General features: G+C 41.6%; 1 protein-coding gene across 2 annotated transcripts in view; it reads left to right on the plus strand.

Annotated features, from left to right (window-relative positions):
- Pkp2 (plakophilin 2) overlaps positions 1–23,701 on the plus strand; it is an 83,573-nt gene that overhangs the window by 40,352 nt on the left and 19,520 nt on the right. For both annotated transcript variants that reach the window (XM_050125119.1, XM_050125117.1), the window contains exons 4-6: positions 2,047–2,182; positions 7,725–7,932; positions 13,252–13,429. In XM_050125119.1, coding sequence (XP_049981076.1) covers positions 2,047–2,182; positions 7,725–7,932; positions 13,252–13,429 — 522 coding nt within the window. The remainder of the gene's footprint in view (positions 1–2,046; positions 2,183–7,724; positions 7,933–13,251; positions 13,430–23,701) is intronic.

The raw sequence follows: 23,701 nt of genomic DNA on the forward strand, positions 1-23,701 counted from the left end.
TTTTTTTTTTTGGTTTTTCGAGACAAGGTTTCTCTGTGGTTTTGGAGCCTGTCCTGGAACTAGGCTCTTGTAGACCAGGCTGGTCTCGAACTCACAGAGATCCGCCTGCCTCTGCCTCCCTAGTGCTGGGATTAAAGGTGTGTGCCACCACCGCCCGGCAATTGTTCTTTTGTTATGTAATGACAACCAGATTGTTTGCCACCTTCCTTGTCCCTACTTTTATTTCCGTTGAGCATGCCACGCAGACAGACAGCAGCTAGGGCTGCTGAGGATTCACGCCTCCCCATCTCCTTTCTACCTGCTTCTTCCTATTATCTTCCCGGTTGAAGGCTTGCTTTATTGCTTCAGCTTAGACTATTGCTGTGCTCTCGGAAGTGTCCGTCTCTGACCTTTGCTCTAATAGGAATGAGTCATGTTTCACAGCAGCGTTCTTGCCACACCTTGGGCAGCCGGGTGATTTTCCCCTTCTTTTGAGAACACTTGCAGCAGCTTGATGACTTCAGAAATGTAACCATATGCTATGTCAGGAGAGCCAGACTGGGGCAAACTGTGGCAGGAATGTAAGTTGGACATTCCACACACAGAAAATGAGCGGGTACTTTCTAAAGTGACTCTTAGTCTGACCAATAGCATTTTATGTTCTTACTGCTGTGTTTGTTATTTTCTGTCTGTGTGTTGCCATGGAAGCCATGGGAGCATGCTATCGTCAAGCTCTCACCTCAGCCGAATGACACCGAGAGTCATAACTGAAGCTGAAGGACTCACTTTTTGAGGTCCTGGTTTAGAAGACAGGAGCCAGGGGACAGCTGTTCTTTCTGATCTCCCACCTAGCTCTGTACCCATCGATCAGGTCCCACAGGACATTCTGTGGGCCTCCAGAAGTGTCATTTGGTAGCCCAACTGGCCTGAAACTTCTGCTCCTTCTGCCTCTACCTCCCAAGTACTGGGGATTATAGGTTTGTGCTACCACACTAGTAATGGGGATTGAACACAGGGCTGTGTGCATGACAGGCTGAACCCTAGCTCTGGCCTGCCCTCCCCCTTTTCTTAAACTGATTATAATTGTCTCCTGAAGTATATTTTCAAATATGAGGTCATTATATAAGTCTCAATATAGAGGCCAGCAGTGTTCTGCTTTTCTTTAAATACCTTTATACTCATGATATGCTGCTCAGCTAGACATAAACAGCAGCCAAAACTTTAGACTTTGAGGTGGCATATTCTGAACTTCTGTGTATAAAAATATGTTACAGAAAATATATTACATTGCTTCACCTCTGCACACTCACCTCTACACAGACACCACTCACAGTGGACACCTCGTGACCTGCCCCACACTGCTCACTGTGGTCACTGCCTCACCTCTGCACACCCCTACCACACAGGGACGCTGCTCACAGTGGTCACTGCCTCACCTCAGCACACCCCTACCACACAGGGACACTGCTCACTGTGGTCACTGCCTCACCTCTGCACTGAACTTATAAACTAGCAGATGTTAGAAAACAACCTCCCGGGATGTCTTTGGTGTTTTACTTGGAATGAATTAGATGCAGCCATGTCCATCTTAGCCTGTCTTCCCAGCAGGAATTAAAAGGAGAGCAAAGTGTTGCTCTGTGAGTCAGTCGGGGTTGCTGTTTCAGAAGTCATGTCTTCAATAAAGGAGCCTCTCTCTGCCCAACGACATGACGTCACCTCACATGCCATTAATAAAGGAGAGATTGCACATCACGCCCCCAGATAACTCCGTTACCGTGGCGGAGAGAAGGGGACCAGGACATTTTTTTTTATAACTATCACCCTATTTATCTTAGAGAGTTGCATCTCTTTGTCTCTCTCTTCTGCAACATCCCAGAGACCAGTCTAAGGAGAAGTAGAGAAATTCCGCCACTAGTTCCTGATACCCTCTGCTTTCCGGTGCTGACGTTTCTTAGGCGAAGGAGAAGTTAGAGTGCAGATGTTGTAGCTGTTGCTGATTCTAGTCACTTCTGGACACTCAAGAGGGCACGGTTAGCTTTCTCACCAAGTCTGCGGCTCTTTGTTTAGGAATGCAGACGTGGAGATGACCTTGGAGAGAGCTGTGAATATGCTTGACGCAGACCGCGTACCACTGCCCAGGATTTCTGCTGCAGCCACGTTTATACAGCATGAGAGCTTCCAAAAGTCCGAAGCCCGGAAAAAGGTGAGTATCCGCTATCCCCCATGTCAAATCCAGCAAGCCGTCGGCGGTGTGCTGACCCTGCACACCAAAGCCAGTACTGTGCTTCTAATGCACACGCAGCCCAACACTGTACAAGTCAGGAGTGCTGGTGCACACTTTAATCCTAGCACTCGGGACGATGACAGGAAGATCAGAAACCAAGCTCATTCTTGCTGACATAGGGAATTTAGGGAGATCGTATGCTGCACTGATCTATGAGTATAGTAGAATGTCATTAGGACTCAACTTTATTGCTGTGTTCCTTTAGCAGAACAGTAGTTTTTGATTTTCCCCTAGGTCCCTGGCCTATCTAGTCTCAGGTTCTTGGCCTTAAATCAAATCAGGTCTTGGTTGGTTACCCCCACAAGCTTTGGCCCACTATCATGCCAGCATATAATGTAGATCGCAGGGTTTGTGGCTGGACTGGTTTACCTTTCTCTCTGGTAGTGTGCACAGTACCTCCCAGTATCATAAAGGCTACTCAGTATGGGTGAAGGTTCTAGGTAGGTACCCTGACTTCCCCGTGTTTAGTGAGTTGTGAGGTGTTGTCCTCAGCGATAAGGCCTCACTGTCAATTTGTGGAGAGCGTTAAATATGCATTTCCATAGCCGGGGTTGTTAGAGCGTTCTCGCGGCATCCCTTTGGCCAGGAACGCTGTGCTGAATAGTTTTATGTCAGTTGACACAGCCACAGTCACTGAGAGGAGGGGACCTCAGTTGAGAAAACAGCTTCATAGGATCAGGTTGTAGGCAAGCCTGTAGGGCATTTTCTTAATTACTGATTGATGTCAGTGGGCCCAGCCCTCTGTGGGTGGTACCATAGTCCTGGGTTATGGTGGTACCATAGGAAAGCAGGCTGAGCAAACTATAGTAAGCAAGTCAGTAAGCGGCACCCCTCCTTGGCCTCTGAATCAGCTCCTGCCTCCAGTTCCTGTCCTGCTTGAGTTCTTGCCCTCCCCACCTTTGATTGTGAACTGTTATATGGAACTGTGGGTGAAATAAGCCCTTTCTTCCCCAACTTGCTTTTGTTTATGGGGCTTCATCACAGCAATAGTAAGCCTTGCTAAGACAAATACAATGAGATGTAACCTACTCGTGGCACTGGAAGCTTCATGTGGTGATGAGAGATGTCCAGTTGGAGCTCTGTCTCCCTGTTATTTGGCAATTTCATTTAGGATGACTTTATGTCTATATTTTAGGAAGCTTCTACTTGTTAGGTTTTCATACGACCCCTAGAATGGCACTTAGTTTTAGCTTTCCCTCTCCATATTCTCTTTCTCCCCCCTCTTCCCTCCCCTATCCTCTTTGATCCTCCTGTTCCAGTACCCACCCACACCCATCCATCCATATCTATTCTATTTCCTACTCCTGGGGAGATCCATCCTGACCCCTACTCCCTTAATCTATACCTAACTTCTGTGGTTATAGGAATTACAGCCTGCTTATTGAAGATTTAACAGCCAGCACCCACATATAAATGATATTAATATATATTTGGGAGCTGGCTAGCAGGACAGAGAAAGACTCATTGCAATATATATGTAGTACAAATCTTTTCCCATTTGGTGGCCTGCCATTTGTTCAAATGATAGTGTCCATTGCTTTACAGAAGCTTTTCTGTGCGTCATGAGTTCCTATTTGTTAATTGTTGTGCTTAGTACCTGTGCTGATGGTGTTCTGTGCAGAAAGTCTTTTCCTGTGCCCTGCGATCAAGACTATTCCTCAATTTCTCTTCTATCCAATTCAGTGTATGTGGTCTTAGGTTGAGATCTTTGATCCATTTGGAGTTGAATTTTGTGCAGGGTGATAAGTATTGATTTATTTGGAGTTTTCTGTATGCAGCCATCCAGTTTGACCAGCAGTAGTTTTTGAAGATGGTGTCTTTTTTCCCAGGGTGTATCTATGGCTTCTTTATCAAACATCAGGTGTCCATAGGCATGTGGACTTATTTTTGGGTCTTCAGTACAATTGAGTTCATCAACATGTCTGTTTCTTTGCCAGTATCATGCTGTTTTTATCGCTGTAACTCTGCAGTAAAATTTGAGATTGGGCATGTGATAATTCCAGCAGTTCTTTCATTTTTCAGAATTATTTTAGCCAACCTGGCCTTTTTGTGTTTCCACATGAAGCTGAAAATTGCCCTTTTAAGTTCTATGAAAAAATGCTTTGGAATCTTGAGGGGGATTTCAATGAATCTTTACATTGCTTTTGGTAGCATGACCATTTTTACTATATAAAGTCTACTGGTCCATGAGCATGGGAGATCTTTCCATTTTCTGAAGTCTTTTTCAATTTCTTTCTTCAGTGTCTTAAAATATTTATCATACAAGACTCTTCTCTTGTTTGGTTAGAGTTACCCTCAAGATATTTATATTTTTAAGGTTATTATGGAAGGTGTTTCCTGATTTCTTTCTCATTATGTTTGTTATTGTTATATGGGAGGAGAGCTACTGAATTTTGTGTGTTAATTTTGTATCCAGCTACTTTGCCCAAAGTGTTTATCAGCTGTAGGAGTTTCCCAGTGGAATTTTTAGGACCACTTCTGTATACTATCATTATCTGAAAATAAAATACGTTAATTTCTTCCTTTCTACTTTATATCACCTTGATCTCCTTCAGTTCTTTTATGGCTCTAGCAATAAAACTAGAACTTCAAGTACTATACTGACAAGGTATGGAGAGAGTGCACAAACTTGTTTTGTTCCTGATTTTAGTGGAAATTCTTCAAGTTTCTCACTACTTACATTGATGATAACTATAGGCTTTTTATAAATTGCCTTTATTATGTTTAGCTATGGCCCTTGTATCCCTAATCTATCCAGGACTTTCATCATGAAGGAGTGTTTCATTTTTCCTTATGCCTTTTTTGCACCTAATGAGATGGTCATTTGTTTTTTTTCTTTGTTTATATCGTGGGTTACATTTATCAATTTATGATCTTTTTGATGTGTTCTTAGATTTGGTTTGCAAATATTTTATTGAGAATTTTTGTGCCTGTATTCATAAGGGAAATCGCTCTGTAATTATCTTTCTTTTTTTTTTTTGAGTCTTTATGTGGTTGAGCAATCAGAGTAACTGTGGACTCATAAAATGAATTGGGCAATGTCCATTCTGTAGAGTTTTGTAGAATTCTTTGTATATTCTTTATATTTTGTAGACTAATTAGAGAAGTATTGGCTTTAATTCTTCCTTGAAAGTTTGGTAGAATTCTTTACTAAAACCATCTGGCCCTGGGATTGTTTGTTTTGTTTGTTTGTTTGTTTTGGTTGGAAAACTTTTTATTACTGCTTTATTTCACTGGGAGGTATAGAACCGTTAAAGTTGCTTATCTGATATTACTGTAACTTTGGTAAGTGATATAAATCAGGAAAACTGTCCATTTCTATTTGATTTTTCTATTAGGAGTACAGGCCTTTAACGTATGTCCTTGGATCTCTGGTTTCCTCCCTGTCTGTTATTAATGCCCTGCTCTTTGTCTCCAACTTTGTTAACTTGGATCTTCTCTCTCTGCCTTTTAGTTAGTTTGGCTAAGGGTTTGTCAATCTCAATTGATTTTCTCAAAAAACCAGCACTTTGTTTCATTGATCATCTGTATTTTGTTTGTTTGTTCCTATTTTATTGATTTCAGTCCTCCTGAGTTTATTTCTTGCTTTCCACTCCTTTTGTCTGTTATTTCTAGAGTTTTGCTTACTAATATGAGAACTCTCCAATTTTTTATGTAGGCACTTAGTGCTATGAACTTACCTCTTAGATTAGAACTGTTTTCATTTTGTCCATAAGTTTGGGTATGTTTTATATGCATTTTCATGCAATTCTTAAAATGTTTCTAATTTTTTTCTTAATTTCTGCCTTGACCTATTTTCTTTCAGTATTGAGGTGTTCAGTTTTAATGAGTTTGTATTCTTTCTGTTGTTGTTGATATCCAGCTTAAATCTGTGCTGGTCAGATTTGATGCAGGGTGTTATTTCAACTTTTTTCTTTTTTTTTCTTTCTTTTTTTTCTTTTTTGTATGTGTATGTGGTCAGTTTTGGAGAAAGTTCCATGAAGTGCTGAGAAGAAGGTATATTTATTCTTTTATGTTTGGGTGAACTGTTCTGTAAATATCTATTAGGTCCATTTGGTTTATAAAGTCAGCTAGCTCCAGCATTTCTGTTTAGGTTTTGTCTGAATGACGTGTGTATTGGTGAGAGTGGGGTATTGAACTCTTCCACTATCTATGTGTGATTAAAACTTTAGTGATGTTTGTTTTACACTTGAGTGCCCTTGTGTTTGAGACAAAGATGCTAAGAATGACAATGACATCTTGGTGGATTGTTGTGGGAGAACTGGCCGTTCAGGTACCTGTGTACCCAGGGTCAGTCATGAGAGCTGGCTTCCTAAGAGCAACCACACTGGGATGATGCAAATGAGCACGATCTGCCCTAAACCCCGTGGCCAACTTGAACATTTAACAGTCAGATGTAAATGGAGGCAGTGATGAGAGGACACTGTCAGACCACAAGCCGGCCGTCCAGATGACGCGTCTGCCTTTTGATTTCTCTTATGGTATTTGCAGCCTAAAATACCAAATTACTGCTCCAGTGGACATTGTTCACTTGCAGATTTTTTCATCTGCCATGATCTGTGAATCTAATTCATTTATTTCCATTTTATCTTTGTTTGTTGTTCTTGGTTTTATTTTGTTTTGAGACTGGGTCTCATTTTGTAGCTTGCTAGCCTTCTGCTTCCGCTAGTGAGGCACACGTGTTCCAGGTGTGCTGTAGTGGACTAAGGTGTGCACTAGTGAGGCACACGTGTTCTGGGTACATGCTGTAGTGGACTAAGGTGTGCACTAGTGAAGCACACGTGTTCCGGGTACATGCTGTAGTGCACTAAGGTGTGCACTAGCATACTAAGCTGTGTGGTCTATTTTGCTCTTCCCTTCCTAGCTGTGGCTCTCTTCTTAGTAGCCAGCATGTTCCTCTTTGCATGTATAGGTAGAAGAAATGTTTTTAAATAACACATTAAAGGGTATAAAATTTTTACTTAAAATTCTCACGTAGCTTATGTCATTCTTTTAAGTTCTCCAAGCAGTTGATGGTAACTTAGGTTTGGAGGTAGGTTTCAAGACTGCTAACATTGCCGTAATAAAAGCATTTTTTCTACCATTGATGGTAATTCCTATTCATTTTCATCAAGTATAAAACTTTATTCTGGAAAAATGTACTCATGTAATTTGTGAAATTTTGCATTCTTTCATCCAACTTTCCTCATCTCCAGATCTGAGGTTATCCTGTGTTTATTGCTTTCCAGTCATCAGTAACAAATTCTTTTCTCTCTACTTAGCCCTTTACCCATCCTTTGTTACTTAACCATTCTTCTTCAAGCTCACTGACAGATTATCCTATCGGACAGGTACAATACGAGTCTCATATTGGGCTACATATAGTTGTTGACTAATAAGAATTAGAATCAGCGAACATCTGTCCCTAAGATATTGAATGTCGAAATTCCTAAGAGGGATATATCCATTTATTCATCCCTAGGTTAATCAGCTCCGAGGCATCCCTAAGCTGCTGCAGCTGCTCAAGGTCCAGAATGAAGATGTCCAGCGGGCTGTGTGTGGGGCCTTGAGGAACTTGGTTTTTGAAGACAATGACAACAAGTTGGAGGTAGCTGAGCTGAATGGAGTACCTCGCCTACTCCAGGTGCTGAAGCAAACCAGAGACTTGGAGACAAAAAAGCAAATAACAGGTATTTCCTGCTAGCCAGTAAGAGTCCAGCAAGGCAGTGCCCAGCCAGGTGCTTTCTGTCGTGTGTTTTTCTTAGGTTTCCCAGAGCACATGATGAATAGGGTCATTGATCCACGCTACTGTGGCCTATATCCAGAACCAGAGCTCCTTTCTTCTGAAGGAGAAAGTATTATGAAGCTTTTGCTTAATATTTTCATTAGAAACTCTGTACACCTATGACTAAATGTTTTTAAAGCAGTTGACGAGATTGACTGTGTGGAAATTCTACTCAACTTCACTCCTCGGCAGCTCTGGTTTGAGAATGAGGGGGATGGGATGTTACCCCAGGTATCTCAAACTTTCTAAAGGAAAATGAGAAGCATGTCCTCCCAGTGTTTATGCAACAATCGCTTTCTGGATCTGTGAGAGGAGTGCCCTGGAGAGGTACAGAAATGTTCACTGTTCTAACTGCTCAAAATGCAAAGAGCCATTTTTCCTGTCTTTCTCTTATCTGGACTCTGCTTACTGCAGCCTTCATAACTCAAAAGATTTTGAAATGTAGTTATCACCTAGAAGATTTTCAATTTTGAGCTATTGTGAGGCATTAAACCTCAGTTATTCTGTCAAAGATTCTGTGGCTCAAAGAATGAAGTTATCAAAAGGTTTTAAGAATTAATAATAATAGTTACCAGTGTGCTGGCAAATCCTTTTCTTTTTCTTACTATCAGGGCTTGAACCTACACCCTGTTCATGCTTGATAAGTTTGCGGCTAGACAAATCTCTTCATTTTTTTTCTATAAAATTTTACCAATATATTCTACTTAAAATATTCTATTTTTATGTATTTTTTTAACTCTGCTGACCTAGGGATACCTAGCTCTTACTTTGATATATTAACAGTATAGACGGTATGAAGGGTGGCACCAAGCTGCCCTGCTGCCGACATGCAGTGTGTCCCCTACAGGATGCCTCTCACATCCGTCACCTCCATGAAAATATCTGCAGAACGTAGCAGTGATGCTTTCGTTCAGCCCACATTCAGAGCACACCTTCAATGTTGGGCACTGTGCCTGGAACTGGGGAACTGTTTGGTTTCTCCATCTACTCAACTAGAACAGAGACTCTGTGTGCTAAAAGACCAAACTTTCCTTTCAGAACCCAGCATTTCTTCAGGCAGCAATGAACTTTAGGAAAATCAAGCATATTCTCTTCATGGTCAGAGAAGACTCTTTGGAGGAGGCTGTCTCATTGTGGACCTTTAAAGGGAAGTAAGGGCCTTAGTGGAGTTTTGAAGGAGAATGACAGTTACTCTTGGCAAAGTGGCCGTGACTAGGGAAGGAGGAGGTGGGAGCAGCTCCTGGTCACATAAAGGAAACCTGAAAACCAGTGATTGGGTTTGGAAACATAGTAGCAGGGAAAACTGGACAAGGAAAATAATCCATTAAACCATCCTTTTCTTGTGCAGATGGAAGAAGGCTAAAGTCAAAGCGCATTCTGTGATGCTGGTGCTATAGAAACCATCCAGGCCTTAGCGGGTACCTGCACATAATGGTGGAGTGCAGGCCAGACCTCCCTACAGGAGGGCATTTAATTAAGTATTAATTGAACTGAACTTTGGCGTTTGATACAGATTGTTCTTTGGCTCTAGAACAACTAAATAAGTGCTTTCTAGGCCTCAGGAAGAAACTGTTACTCTAACATAGACACAGCTACATAGTAAAACCTGGATGTGACTCTTCCCTTTATTGGCCCTGCTCTCATTAGGTCATTGGTTTCCTAGTGACAGAATTTTGGGGTTTTAAGGATGCATGTTGCTTCTGTAGGTGTGACAGGTAGCCCTGCCTGGGCCTTAAATGTTTGCCTCATTCTTATCAGTGTTAGGATTATAAGCAAGTGCCATCAGATCCAGCAAGAAATGTTCCTTTTTTTTTCTTTCCTTCCTTCCTTCCTTCCTTCCTTCCTTCCTTCCTTCCTTCCTTCCTTCCTTCCTTCCTCCCTCCCTCCCTCCCTCCCTCCCTCCCTCCCTCCCTCTCTTCCTTTCTTCTTTTTGTTTTTGTTTTGTTTCCCAAGACAAGATTTCACTGTGTAGCCCTGGCTGTCCTGGAACTCACTTTATAGACCAGACTGGCCTTGAATCAGAGATTTCCCTGCCTCTGCCCCCAGAGTACTGGAATTAAAGGTGTGCACCACCACAGCCCAGCTAGAAAAATTTTCTTAGTTATCTACACAAAAGAATGGCTCCCTCCCAAAGGAAGTTTTCTCTGACATGTCCTGGGACCCAGATTTATGTTACTCAAATGCTCCAACGTGGTAATGATTTCATGGAACTTTGATAGTAACAGAACAATACGCCATATATGAAGCTATTAATTAAATACATTGGTGCAAACATCAGGTAGGTAGGTTAAAGCTAAGTGAAGAAATCTGTGGAAATCTTAGATACTATCTGATGGCATTTTAGTCTTTTGAGTTGGTAGAAGCTGGGGTCTATTTGTATACTCCAGAAGGATTTTAACTAAGCCTCTGGGGTTTTAGGCCATCTGCAATAGTTAATAACAGGCTATTATAGGGACTAAAGATTACTCGAGATAATTTGGCTCCCAACTCACCACCGTCACTGAAATCTTAATCAGTCTCATAGAATGTTTAATATAGATGTGCGCCCCCAGGAACTTACATTGAGAACATGAATTCCTGTAATCCATTTTGAGATTCTGGTGCAGTAAGTCTGGAGTGTGGCCCAGATTCAGGTCTGTCCTCTTCACAAACTTCCAGTCTAACAATAACCAAGGGATAAAAATCCTTAACGTTTGAGGAAGAAGTGAGCTAATTTTTTACCAATCCCAGTTCTAAAGCTGGATCTTTTAAGTGGGTCTTTCTGGTTTCTACAGAGTGGTCCCCCAAAATTTCTCTCCTTAAAATTTCAGCTGGTGATTCTGGCTTTGCCTCCTGTACCCACAGAGGGTGTTCATCCATTTAATTCAGCCTTTCTTCAGTGACTGCAGCAAGAATCCCTGTGTATAGTGGCCCGAACATCTTTAAGCTTTGTGCTAAGTACTTACCCTGTTTCTAGTTGATTGCTGAGTTTGTGTGAGCATGTCCGGACGGGTATGTGCATAACTGTATCTCCAAAGAACACTTTTCTCTGGTGTCATGTCATCCAGAAATTTGGTGGCCATGACCTAGTGATGCATTATCCTACCTTAAATTTTCAATTACACCAAGACTTCCTAAATTATATATGTCTGTAGAAATAATGTAGCATGTCAAGCTAGAAAGAATATATATTGACTGTTAAAGGAAAATTCCGTTCCCTTGTTGAAAGTAATCCTCTTTGGTTTTTATGTAAGATGAGTGCTTTGTGTGGTTCTTTGTAGAAAGAGGAAACTTCATTGTGTGTGAGATTTTCAAGCCACTGGCAGGCAGAGAAGCTTGCTGATTTGTTTGCTTATTTTGAACTCAAGGAAGTTGGGTTCATCTGCGCTCCCCTGCCACCCCGCCCTTCTCTCTCACTTTCTCTCCTGTTTCTCTCCTCTTTTCTTCCGTAGCTTAGTAACCAAAACTCAGCGTCAGGCCTGCCTTTACATTGTCTCCAATGCCTTCTGAGCTTTATTCCCTCTGTCCCCTTCCAGGGCCTCTTAAGATGAAGTGAGAGGGACGGAGCCATTGTATTGCAGCACCCACGGCTGAGACACTGCTCCCGACTAACCCCATATACTAGTTTGATCAGGAAAAGACTTCCTGCAGTCCAGAAATCCTGTTCTCAGCAGACATCAGTCCTACCGTGACCATTTCTAATGGAAGCTATGTGTAGACTGCGTGAAAATCTGGTTGCTGTTTCAAGGATTAGCTATTATACACAACCAAAGGAAACTGTTTAAGCCTGAAACCTTAGGCCTAATGTATTTTAATTGATTGGATACATCATATTAAATAATTATAAAGCTTTAACTACGTAGACCATTAATTCAATCATTAAAATCAAAGGAGATTGTATCACCTGTCGTAAAGTGGATACCCTGTCTATCTGTGCTTTCCGTGCAGTGCATTTAAGAAGTAGGGATTACTGACTGGGAGGAGGGAGGAGGATAAGACAGGACAGGAAGAATCACCCTTCTCTTTTCGGGCCTCCCTGTGCCTTTTCCTGGATGGTAGTGAGTTGGAGCAAACTGTTGGGAAGCAAAACAATGACACAGTGTAACACATGGGCAGAACCATTGTCACAGCAAACAGTGGAATTCCCCCACGGAGAAGTATTTGGGTATCAGAGCTACATTTTTTTAAAATCTTACATGTATATGTGATTTTCTGTTGTCTTTCAGCACCAAGTCCCAGTTTCTATGTGTAAATGCGCTGAATAACCTGGTATTTTATTATTTTAATTTTTTCCTGGTTGACTAGCCAACCTTTCCCTTCAATAATAGCATGGAGGGGAAAGTGAAAATCGCAGTTGACCGTAACCTGTGGAGAGATAAGATGCAGTGCTCTTGTCTCCCACTGCTGAGCTCTAAAAGACGTATAAAGGGCGTTTAGCAAAGGGTACAGATCCCATCCCTGAGAGCACTCACAGGCATTACCTGGAGTATTGATCAGCTCCCGCAGTGGAACAGAACATTCTGCAGTACTCCTTCCCTGAATGGGGCAGAAAATAGTGGGTCAAGTTCACAGATAGCGAGGAGCAGCCGTTAGGAACATTGCTTGACCCCCTCTGTTTCATGGAAAGAAAAAAAAAATCCTTTAAACCACTGAAATAGTAGTTACAGGACAGCTATTTCTCAGCTCCATGTTGTGAACCCAGAGTATGTTATCACACAGTGAGGTCAGCTTGGTGGTAGGCTCTGTAAAATAAATAGCAATAAAAGCTTCAATATGCATTGGTTACTTTTCTTATATGGCAAACAAAAGTAACTTAAGGGAGTTTATTTGGGCTCAGAGCATCAAGAGGTATAGTCCATCGTGATGGGAATGGAGTCATGGAGCTGCTTCTTCACATGGTGGAAAACACTGAGCAAGGAAGGAGCAAGAGATAATAATCTACTAATGACCTGCCCCAGTGACCTACTTCCTTCAGCCAGCCTCCCGAAAAGGGAGGTGAGCTTCAAAACATGATCCTGTGGGGGATGTTTCAAATTTACACTATTCCATTAGCACTCCTGATTATTTGAACCCGCATGATTTTGCATATTACACAATAATCATTCTTAGGCATCCATTTCTGTTAGCATCGTCTGAGCTCCAAACACGCTCGCACCCTGCTCCCTTCTTTACCCATTCATAGTCCTGAAGCTGGCGGCCTGGTCTTGAGTGTTGAGCACTGTTCTCATTGTTGCTGTTTTCCTAGGTCTGCTCTGGAACTTGTCCTCTAACGACAAGCTCAAGCATCTCATGATAACAGAAGCCTTGCTCACCCTGACAGAGAGTGTCGTCATCCCCTTCTCGGGGTGGCCCGAAGGAGACTACCCCAAGGCAAATGGCTTGCTGGATTTTGATATATTCTACAATGTCACTGGATGCCTAAGGTAATGCCACCTTGTGCCCCCACCCACCCCTTCAGGTCGAAGGTGTAATCAAATTAGGCACCCAAAGAGAAATAAAAAAATGTATGCTATTTTGGACTCTGCTTAGGTGGTAACTGGGGAAATTTAGTATGATATTTCTGTCTAGTTAATCACTAATATTTATCTGTCTTAGTCAGATAAATGCTGGGATGAAACACGATGACCATAAGCAAGTTGGGGAGGAAAGGGTTTATTTGGCTTACACTTCCACGTCATTGTTTATCATAGAAGGCAATCAGGGCAGGAACCTGGAGGCGGGAGCTGATGCAGAGGCTATGGAAGGGCTGCTTACTGGGTTGCTCAACCTGCTTTCTCATAGAACCCAGGACCACCAGCCCAGGGATGGCACCACTCACAGTGGACTGGGTCCTCCCCCATCAATCACTAATTAAGAAAATGCCCTACAGGCTTGCCTACAGCCTGATCCTATGGAGGCATTTTCTCAGTTGAGGTTCCCTCCTCTCCAGTGACTCTAGCTTGTTAAGCTGACATAAAACCTGCCAATACAGTATCAAATATTACTTTTATTTAAAGTATTATGTTCACTACTGGGGATTATACAAAGAATTAATAATAATTTTTCTCAATCTCTGCTTGAATGAAATAGTAAAATAAGGCACAGTGACAAAGAGTCGCCATAAACATTTGAACAGAATGCGTACACAAATGAAATATGTAGAGGATGGGGCAGTGATGAGTTCTGACAAGAGCGAAGGGCTGGGGCTCAGGGTAGAGTCTCACTTAGCATGCACAGTCCCTTAGGCTGCGGGAACCCTCGGCGTGTGAAGTGGGCAGTAGTAGAAAATCATCAAACAGAGGCTGGGAACATTGTCTAAGGACAGGTTGCAATCACTGGGAGTGATAGGGAGGAACTAGTTTTTCTTTTCTGTCAGCCAAATTAGCTGGTGTCCCATGTGAAACCCACCGAGTCAGAAATGGATTGAAGATGAAAAACACAGTAGTAGCAGGAAAGTTACATTGAGAAGATGTTACTCGACTAGCAGTGGTAAAATCCAAATCAGTAAAGGGAGACAACTGAGTACTGAGCTAGCAGGTGATTATTGACATGTCATTCAACTGAGGGACATTATGCTGTAGTTACAAACCAGCCCTCATGAGAGTGTTCCCATGAAGAAAGTGATAGCTGTACACTCTGCACCCCATGTCTGTGGCTGCTGCACCCTGTACCCCATGTCTATAGCTGATGCACTCTGTACCCCATGTCTGTAGCTGCTGTACCCCATGTCTGTAGCTGCTGCACCCCATGTCTGTAGCTGCTGCACCCCATGTCTGTAGCTGCTGCACCCCATGTCTGTAGCTGCTGCACCATGTACCCCATATCTGTAGCTGCTGCAGATGATTACTTGCATACTTGGTTTGTAGAAGTTGGTTATTTAACATCAAAAAATAAATAGGTAGTATGGCCATATTTCTCCATAAGCATCCTTTTTCAAAAAAAGAAACAGATAATTTTTAAAAAGATATTATGAAACCTCAGTGTTCCTTTCCCTAACTATTTAAACCCTCTTAAAGCCATGCCCACGTAAAGCCTTTACATTTTTTAATATAATATTTTATATAAAATATTTTTATAAACTTTATAACATTTCTACCTTTCCTTTTCTCTAAATACTCCTCCTTGTCCTCTTTCAAATTAATGGCCTCTTTTTTAATACTTGTCGTTGCATATGTATATGCATGTTTCTACCAACCCACTCTGTCTGTATAATGTTACTTTAAGTATGTTTTCAGGGCTGACTGGTGTTGGGTTATCAGTTGGGTATGCTCTTCCCTGGAAGAATGTTTTTCCTGCTCCCATGTTTTAGTTGCTTGTAGTTCTTTCTGTGTGGTTAAAGCCTTTGAATTCCCCACATCCTTGTTGGCATGTCTGTTGTTGTCCTTGTTCAGCTCATGTTTAGACAGTCATGTTGATGAGGATTTATGGGTGTAGCTTCTGTTATTACTAGAAACACAATCTCAGAACAAACTCCTTGATCCTCTGGCTCTTACAATCTTTCCTCACCCTATTCCACAATGTTCCCTGACTTTTAGATGCTGGAGTGTTTTATTAACACACCCATTGGTACTGAGATCATGACTATATTTCGATTGGTTGCAGTTTTCTGTAGTGGTCTCCATCTGTTGCAAAGAGAGTTTCCTTCATGAGGAGTGAAGACTACAGCTGTCTGTGGGTGGAAAGACAAATGTTGCTAGATTGTTGTTAAGAACTGTGCTGCTTTAGTAAAGTGGTGGTTGTAGGTTCTTCTCCAAGACCCATGACTGCACTAGCCCTGGGTAATGGGCTGGGTTGCCAGTAGCAGGCATGTTTTCCCTCTTGTTGACCAGACTTAGTCTAGTTAGAGAGATGTTGGTTACTACCAAGGTGTGTGTGCCTCTACTGCTGCTGTAGGGTTATTGTGTCATGCTGTCATTGATGTGGTTCATGGGCATCACAGCTGATTAGGACTTTGTAGCCCCTCTCTTCCGAAAGTACATGGTACTTTCTGGTACCATGAAAGCCAGTCCTCAGGGAAGGTTCATTCAGATCATCCAGTTCAGGGGTCTCTGGACCCTGTTTCTGAAGTGCATGATGTCTTTAGCTGTAGATAGGGAGTTACCTTCTACACAACAAGGGTAGTGAAGGGCAACAATAGGCCGTATGCAGGAGCATCTCTCAGGCAGCCTTGGTCAACTCAAGGAGGATTCTCATGTCTTCTGTTGGAGATTTTGTTAGGTGGTCTTTGATTCTTGAAGAAAAAGCTATCAGCTCAGATGAGAAAAGTTCATTAAAACTTTTTATGTGTATTTATACCCTGAATTACATGTTATAGACCTTTGTTTTACGGTAAGTAGTTAATAGTATGATTCCTGTGTCTCTTTCGGCCATCCATACTGATATTTTACCTCCCTCCTTCCCGATTTCTCCTTTCAGACCGATTGTAGCTCACTATTCTCCTTTCTGCTCCCCACTCACCCTCTGTAAAGACCCCCTTTCCTGTTTTCCTGTTCACATCGTCCTCCCGCTGCTCCCTACTGCACCCTAACACCCCGTCCTGCCCATGGTCCTGTTTTACTGTCCCAGTTTCTGCAACTGTTCCAGACTACGTACTACATCTGAAAACTGGATCTGGGAGCCCCCAGTGACAGAAAACATGTGAACATTTTTCTTTCTGGGTCTGGGCTACCTCATCTGATCTTTTCTGGTTCCATCCCTTACCTACAAAGTTGCTGATTTCATTTCCTCTACATCTGAGTAGTACTCCAGTGTGTATGTGTGCTACCTTTTCAGTGCCCATTCATAGGCCGGAGGACATCTAGGTCATTTCCAGTGCTTTTGCGAATAGCATCACAGTGAGTAAATACTTGTCTGTGGGGTAGGATATCCATATGCCAAGGCGTGTTTATAGCTGCCTCAGTGGTAGTTCAGCTCTGGGATGACTCCTGCGCTGGTTTCTGTAGTGTCTGCAGCAGTGCAGAATGAGGGCCCCTTCCCCACATCCCCTGCGGCGTGTGTTGTCAGCTGTTCCCTCGTCTTTGCCATTGTCACTGTACGCCTTCTCTGCTCAAATTCGCTGTGAATCCATCTCGCCCTGAACTTCTTCTCTTGTTTTCGTTGGAAGGCTTTTTATTACTGTTTCAATTTCCTCCATTTTTATGGGTCTGTCTGGGTTGTTGACTTCTTGGTTTAATTTTGGTAGATTGGCTGAACCTAGATATTTGTCTTTTTTGGTGATTGTTTTCATATTTCCCTGTTCATTTCTAACTGTGTTAATTTTGGTCACCTCTCTCTTTCATTAGTTGGGACAAGGGCCTATCAGTCTTGTCTATCTTCAAGAACCAGCTCTTACAGTCCTTATTTGTGTGTGTGTGTGTTATTTCTTTATTTCAACTTCATGAGTTTCTGCTCTACATTTTATTGTTTCTTGCTATTGACTGTGATGGCTCTTCTTAAACTGTTAAAGGACAGAGACAGCAAGAGCTCTTCCATATCACTCCTAAGAAACCAGTGTCACTGTGATGCCCAAACCAGGAAAAACACAGCAGCAACCAAACAGATTACAGAACAATGTCCCTGAGGAGCACAGTCTGGAAAAGACTCAACAAAACACTTGTAAAAGGAGTATTCTACATACATACATCAAAACTATTATATACTATAACAAGTTGTCCTGGATATGGTCTGATCTAAAATGTTTTTCCAGCTTTCTGAGTTGTATCATTAAGCCATTTTTTTTAGCTCTTTCTGATATTTTTTAAACTTTTATTGAGTCTTTATGAATTTCACATCATGCACCCCAAGCCCACTCATCTCCCTATCCCTCTGTATCCACTCTCTGCCTTTGTAAAGCCCTCCCAAAAGAAAACAAAAAAATTAAAAGAAAGTTAAAAAGAAAATCTTGCCTTGGAAGCTGTGGTGTGTCACACAGTGTAACCTTTTGCCCAAACAGCTTTACTTGCAAATGCTCACTGCAATGGCCACTGGATTGGTTCAAGGCCTCTGGCTTCTGCAACGCTGTCATACTGGATCTTCACTGGGACTCCTCCCAGATACCCTGTAATTGCTCTGTGTCATGGAGATCATGCAACTTTGTTCTGCAGGACTGGTCCCTTTCATGTGCAGGTCATAGATGGGGTTGATGTTGGGGTGGGCTAACTCAAAACCCTGGATCTGGGCCTGGATGGTAGCTGAGTCAATCAGCCCACCTGCTCTCCTGCACCTGAACCACCAGGACCAGCTCTCCTGCTTTGCCCTGGTGAGGGACTGGGCCAGTTTACTCAGTAGCTGAAGCCAAAGTATGGGGGAACTGATAAGAGGAAAGAAGCTAACTTGAGAAAGACAGCTTGTCCAGCCTTCTTTGGGCCTTAATCACTGGCTGTCCTTTATTCTTGCTCCTACCTAACCCTGTCTTTATTCTTTGAGTACCGTATCTAGATAGCTGTTTAGATTTCTGAAATTCCCAAGGGGAGAGGGATCTAGTTTTGTCCAAGAGGATGTGTAGATGAAGTAATAAAGACATTGTATCTGGAAGAAAGTATATGACATCTCTCACTGTAATTAGTTTGTTCAGTATTGCTTTGGGTTATCTCTGTTCTTTCATACGTTTATATACATTTTTAGATTGTATTTTCTACATGAATTTTGAGTGGAATTGTGTTGAAATTGCAGACTACCGTTAATAGGATAGCCATTTTTATGTTATTGATTCTTCCGATCCTTAAGCATGAAAAGTCTTCCATAATCCATTTCTTTGGTGTTTAAAGTTTCCATTGTAAGGGCTCTTTTGTTCCTTGGTTGGGTTTATCCTGGTTGTCACTTTTTGTGGTTACCATGACTGTGATTGTTTTTCTGATTTCTTTGTCTGTATGTTTGTCGTTGGCATATAAGAGAGCTAAAGCTTCTGTGTATTGATTTTTGTAACCTGCCATTTGACTGACAAAGTTTATCAGTGCTAAGAATTTTTTGGTTCCGTCTTCAGAGTTTTGCACCATCTACAAGCAAGAATACCTTGTTTTTTTTTCTCCTATTTCTGTCCCTTTATTTTTTTCACATACTGCTCAGGCTGAGACATCAAGCACTGTAATAAATAGAAGTGGAGAGAGGGAATATCCTGTTTCATTCCTGATCTTATTGGGAACACTTGTAGTTTTTCTCCATTTAATGTGGAGTTGGCTATAAGTGTATTGTATATATCCATATAATGTTGATGTATGCTCTCGCCATTCCTAGCCTCTCCATGGCTTTTATCGAGAGGGAATATTTGATTTTTGTCAAAAGCCTTTTCTGTATCTATTGAAATGATTATGATCATTTTCTTTGAGTCTGTTTATGTGACGATTTCCATTTCTTGATTGATGACAAACCATCTCTGCATCTATAAAGTAAAGCCAACCTGTTCACAGTGAAGGATCTTTAGGATGCGATATCAGATTCAGTTTGTAAGTATTTTGTTGAGAATTTTTGTATCTGTCTGTTCATCAGGAGATTGCTGATAATCTGTATCTGTGCTTGGTGTCTTTATCTGGTTTTGAATGAGGGTAAAATGCTGGGTTCATAAAAAGAGCTCAGGGACCTTCCTTTTCCATTTCATGGATTAATCTATGTTATATATCTAGATCTTATATATTATACTTTATGTAAGTAGTGATTGTATTAGTTCTCTGAAGTTCCTTATTTGGGAGACTATTTCTGCTTCAGTCACTTTGCTGGTTGTGGAAATAGTAAGTTATTTATTTCATCTTGGTTTAATTTTGGCATGTCATATGAATCTAGAAATTCATCCATGTCTTAATTTTCCCAATTTAGTTAGATGAAATTTTTTTATTTTAATTTTATTTTAGTGTCTTAGTGTTTTGTCTGTACATGCTTATGCACCATATGAGCCCCTGGTGCCACAGAGACCAGAAGAGGGCATTAGATCTTTTTTACAGCTAATGTCCTCTTACGAGTGAGCACACACCATGTTTGCCTATCACTGTGTCTCCAGAGAAAAGTGTGTAGAATCTCTGGCTTGCGCCTGTTACAGACCCCGCCCTCAGGGTGCCAAGCAGCAGACCCCTCCCCTGGCGTTGCCTTAGTCTAGACTCTGCCCTTGAAAAAGCCCACCGTGAGTGGGCTCCACCAGAGGGACATTGCTCCACCCCTGAAAGCCCCATTTATTGTGGATCTCAGTGTCTGTGCTACTGGTATTCTATTCAGGAAGTTGTCTCCTATGCTAATGTGTTCAAGGCTACTTCCGGCTTTCTCTTCTTTAAGGTTCAGTGTGCCTGGATTTATGTTGAAGTCTTTGATCCATTTGGAGTTGAGTTTTGTACAGGGCGATAGATATGGATCTATTTGCATTTCTCTACATGCCAACATCCAGTTATGCCAAATATTTGTTGAAGATACTTTCTTTTTTCCATTGTGTAATTTTGACTACTTTATCAAAACTCAAGTGCCCATAGGTATGTGGATTTACTTAGGGGTCTTCGATTTGATTCCATTGGTCCACAAGTCTGTTTTTTTTTTTAAATTTTTATTTACTTATTAAAGGTTTTCTGACTCTTCCCCGCCACTGCCTCCCATTTCCCTCCCCCCCCCCCAACCCCCGCCCCCCCCCCCCTCCGCCCCAAGAACAATCAGGGGTCCGAAGTCCAAGGACCACCCACCTCCATCCAGGTCTAGTAAGGTGAGCATCCAAACTGCCTAGGCTCCCACAAAGCCAGTTCGTGCAGTAGGATCAAAAACCCATTGCCATTGTTCTTGAGGTCTCAGTAGTCCTCATTGTCCACTATGTTCAGTGAGTCTGGTTTTATCCCCGGCTTTTTCAGATCCAGGCCAGCTGGCCTTGGTGAGTTCCCAATAGAACATCCCCATTGTCTCAGTGTGTGGGTGCACAAGTCTGTTTTTAAGCCAATACCATGCTGTTTTTATTATTATAGCTGTATAATAGAGTTTGAGATCAGGGATAGTGATACCTCCAGAGGTTCCTTTATTATACAGGATTGTTTTTAGCTATTCTGTTTTTTTTTTCCCCATATGAAGTTGAATAATGTTCTCTCAAGGTCTGTAAAGAACTGTGTTTGAATTTTGATGGGGATTGCATTGAATTTGTAGATTGCTTTTGGTAAGATGGCCATTTTTACTATGTTAATCCTACTGATCCATGAACATGGGAGATCTTTCCATCTTCTGATATCTTATCCATTTCTTTCTTCAAAGACTTGAAGTTCTTGTCATATAGGTGTTTTACTTTCTTGGTTAGGACTACCCCAAGATGTTTTATATTATTTGTGGCTACTGTAAAGGGTGTTGTTTCCCTGATTTCTTTCTCAATCTGTTACTATCTGTGTATAGGAGGGCAACTGTTGTTATGTCTTTATGTCCCCTTTTGTTTTTTTATTTTATTAATTTGGATGTTCTCTCTCTCTCTCTCTCTCTCTCTCTCTCTCTCTCCCTCCCTCCCTCCCTCCCTCCCTCCCTCCCTTTTAGTTAGTTTGGATGAGAGTTTGTAATCTTATTGATTTTCTAAAAAAAACCCAACTCTTTGCTAGCAACAAAGAAATACAAAGAATCAATAAAGCAAAGAGTTGGGATTCCAGCCCTCAGTTTAATTATTTCCTGTCATCTACTCCTCTTGGATGTGTTTGCTTCTTTTTGTTCTAGAGCTTTGAGATGTGCTGTTAAATTGCTAGTGTGAGATTTCTCCAAATTCGCTATGCAGACACATAGTGCTGTGAATGTTCCTATTAGTATTGATTTCACTGTGTCTTATAAGTTTGGGTATGTTGTGCATTCATTTTCATTGAATTGTAGGAAGTCTTTAATTTCTTTGTTCTTCCTTGACCCAGTGGTAATTCAGTTGAGAGTTGCTCAGTTTCCATGAGTTTGTAGACTTTCTGTCATTTGTGTTGTTGTTGAACTCAAACTTTATCTCCTGTTGATTCAATAAGATACAGAGGGTTATTCCATTTTCTTTTATATCTGTTGAGATTTGCTTTGTTACCAAGCATGTGGTCAGTGTTACATGAGGTGCAGAGAAGAAGGTACATTGTCTGTGTTTGCGTGAAGTGTTCCGTAAATGTCTGTTAGGTCCATTTGATTCATGACATCTGTTAATCCCTATTTCTCTGTTAAGCTTCTGTCTGGCAGACCTGTCCAATGGTAAGAGTGGGATATTGAAGTCTCACACTATTATATGTGGGGCTCGATCTGTGATTTAAGTTTCTGTAATATTTCTCTTACAAATGTGGGTGCCCTTGTATCTGGGGCATAGATGTTCAGAATTCAGACTTTATCTTGATGGATTTTTCCTTTGATGAGTATGAAATGTTCTCTTCCATCCCTTTTTTTCTCTTACTCCGTCTGTCTATAAAGACACTACTGTAGTAGGGGGCTCAGCTCAGTGAGTAGTAGCCATTTTTGGTGATTTTTATAACTATCATCAAAAGAATTTTTTTCTTGTTCTCTGAAGCAAAAGTAATTTTAAAGTTGATGCTACTTCTTTAGGACCGTTTATTTCTATTTTTTGTTTAATGGGGGGTTGTTTTATTTTACTTCCTTTCATGGCTACAGAGAATTGGACCTAGGACTTCATAGATGCTAGGCAGGTTCCCCACTTAGTGCCCCATAGTGGTTTAGTGTCTACTTGTCGTTCTTTTGAAAACTGTTCATATCATTACTTGTTGATTGATTAGCAGCTTTACTTCTTTGGTTTTTAACTTCTGAGGTCCTTTATATGTTCAAGAATTAACCCCTTGTTTGAGGTGTAGCTGGACATTTTTTTCCCTCATTCTGCAGCCTGTTTGTTGTTTCTTTTTTTGTACAGAAACTTTAATTTCGTGTAGTTTCATTTGTCAATTCTTGGAACTGTTTCCTATGCTATCGGAATTCTAGTCCCATTCTTTAGTCTACTGTATGAATGGTGATCCATTGTGACACCATTAATCCTAACGGAGACACGCCAGTCTTCCTTTTAACTCTAGCAAGGGCCAAGGTACTTTGTGCTCCCTTTTCCTTTGACACTCAGGAATGCGAGAGAGTCCAGAACAGCACATTTGCTCCCAGACAAGGAATCTGAAACATTTGAAAACTATGAAGTCTGAGACCTCTTCAGAGGTGCATAGAGGTCAGAATCAATCCCCTGACCCCAGTAAAAGCCATGCGGGGGGAGGGGGAGGGCGTGCAGGAGCCTGGATCAGTTCTTTGCTGCAGACACCACATTGGGCCTAGTGGACTGAGCCTTGCAGAACTCTCTCTTCCTCGCTGTTCACTTGTTACTGGGGGCTGGCTTAGAAGCTCAGTCTTACTTTGCAATAGGATGGTTATTTTAGTATACTTAGTTCGTGCTTCTGCGGTATTTTCCACGTTAAGTCTCCATTGGGTTATATACGGGAAAGAATAATAAGCATTTCTCAGGATTCAGGAGGCACATCGGAAAAGGATATATTCTGTCTAATTCTGTTTCTTACAAACTTTAAAGATTAACTGTTGAAAAATGCTTTCAGATAAATGTCATTCTACATAAATTATTGGTTTTTGTCAGAGCAGTGTAATAGGATATTACTTTCTGTCTAGTGGTTTCTGTCCACAGGTGAAGTGGGATAGTCTACCCTTGTTTATATTTTTGGATAGCTGAGTGAGATGGGAAATATTTTTGATATGCAAGGTCAGTCCTGCACATCAGGGTTCCATACACTTCCTGTCAGCAAAGGTATCAGCTGCCAGAGCCCCTGATAAGGCCTATTTCAAGC

Source organism: Alexandromys fortis, unplaced genomic scaffold, assembly GCF_014885135.2.
Source record: "Alexandromys fortis isolate MF-2015 unplaced genomic scaffold, M_Fortis_MF-2015_v1.1 scaffold_239, whole genome shotgun sequence".
NCBI lineage: Eukaryota > Metazoa > Chordata > Mammalia > Rodentia > Cricetidae > Alexandromys > Alexandromys fortis.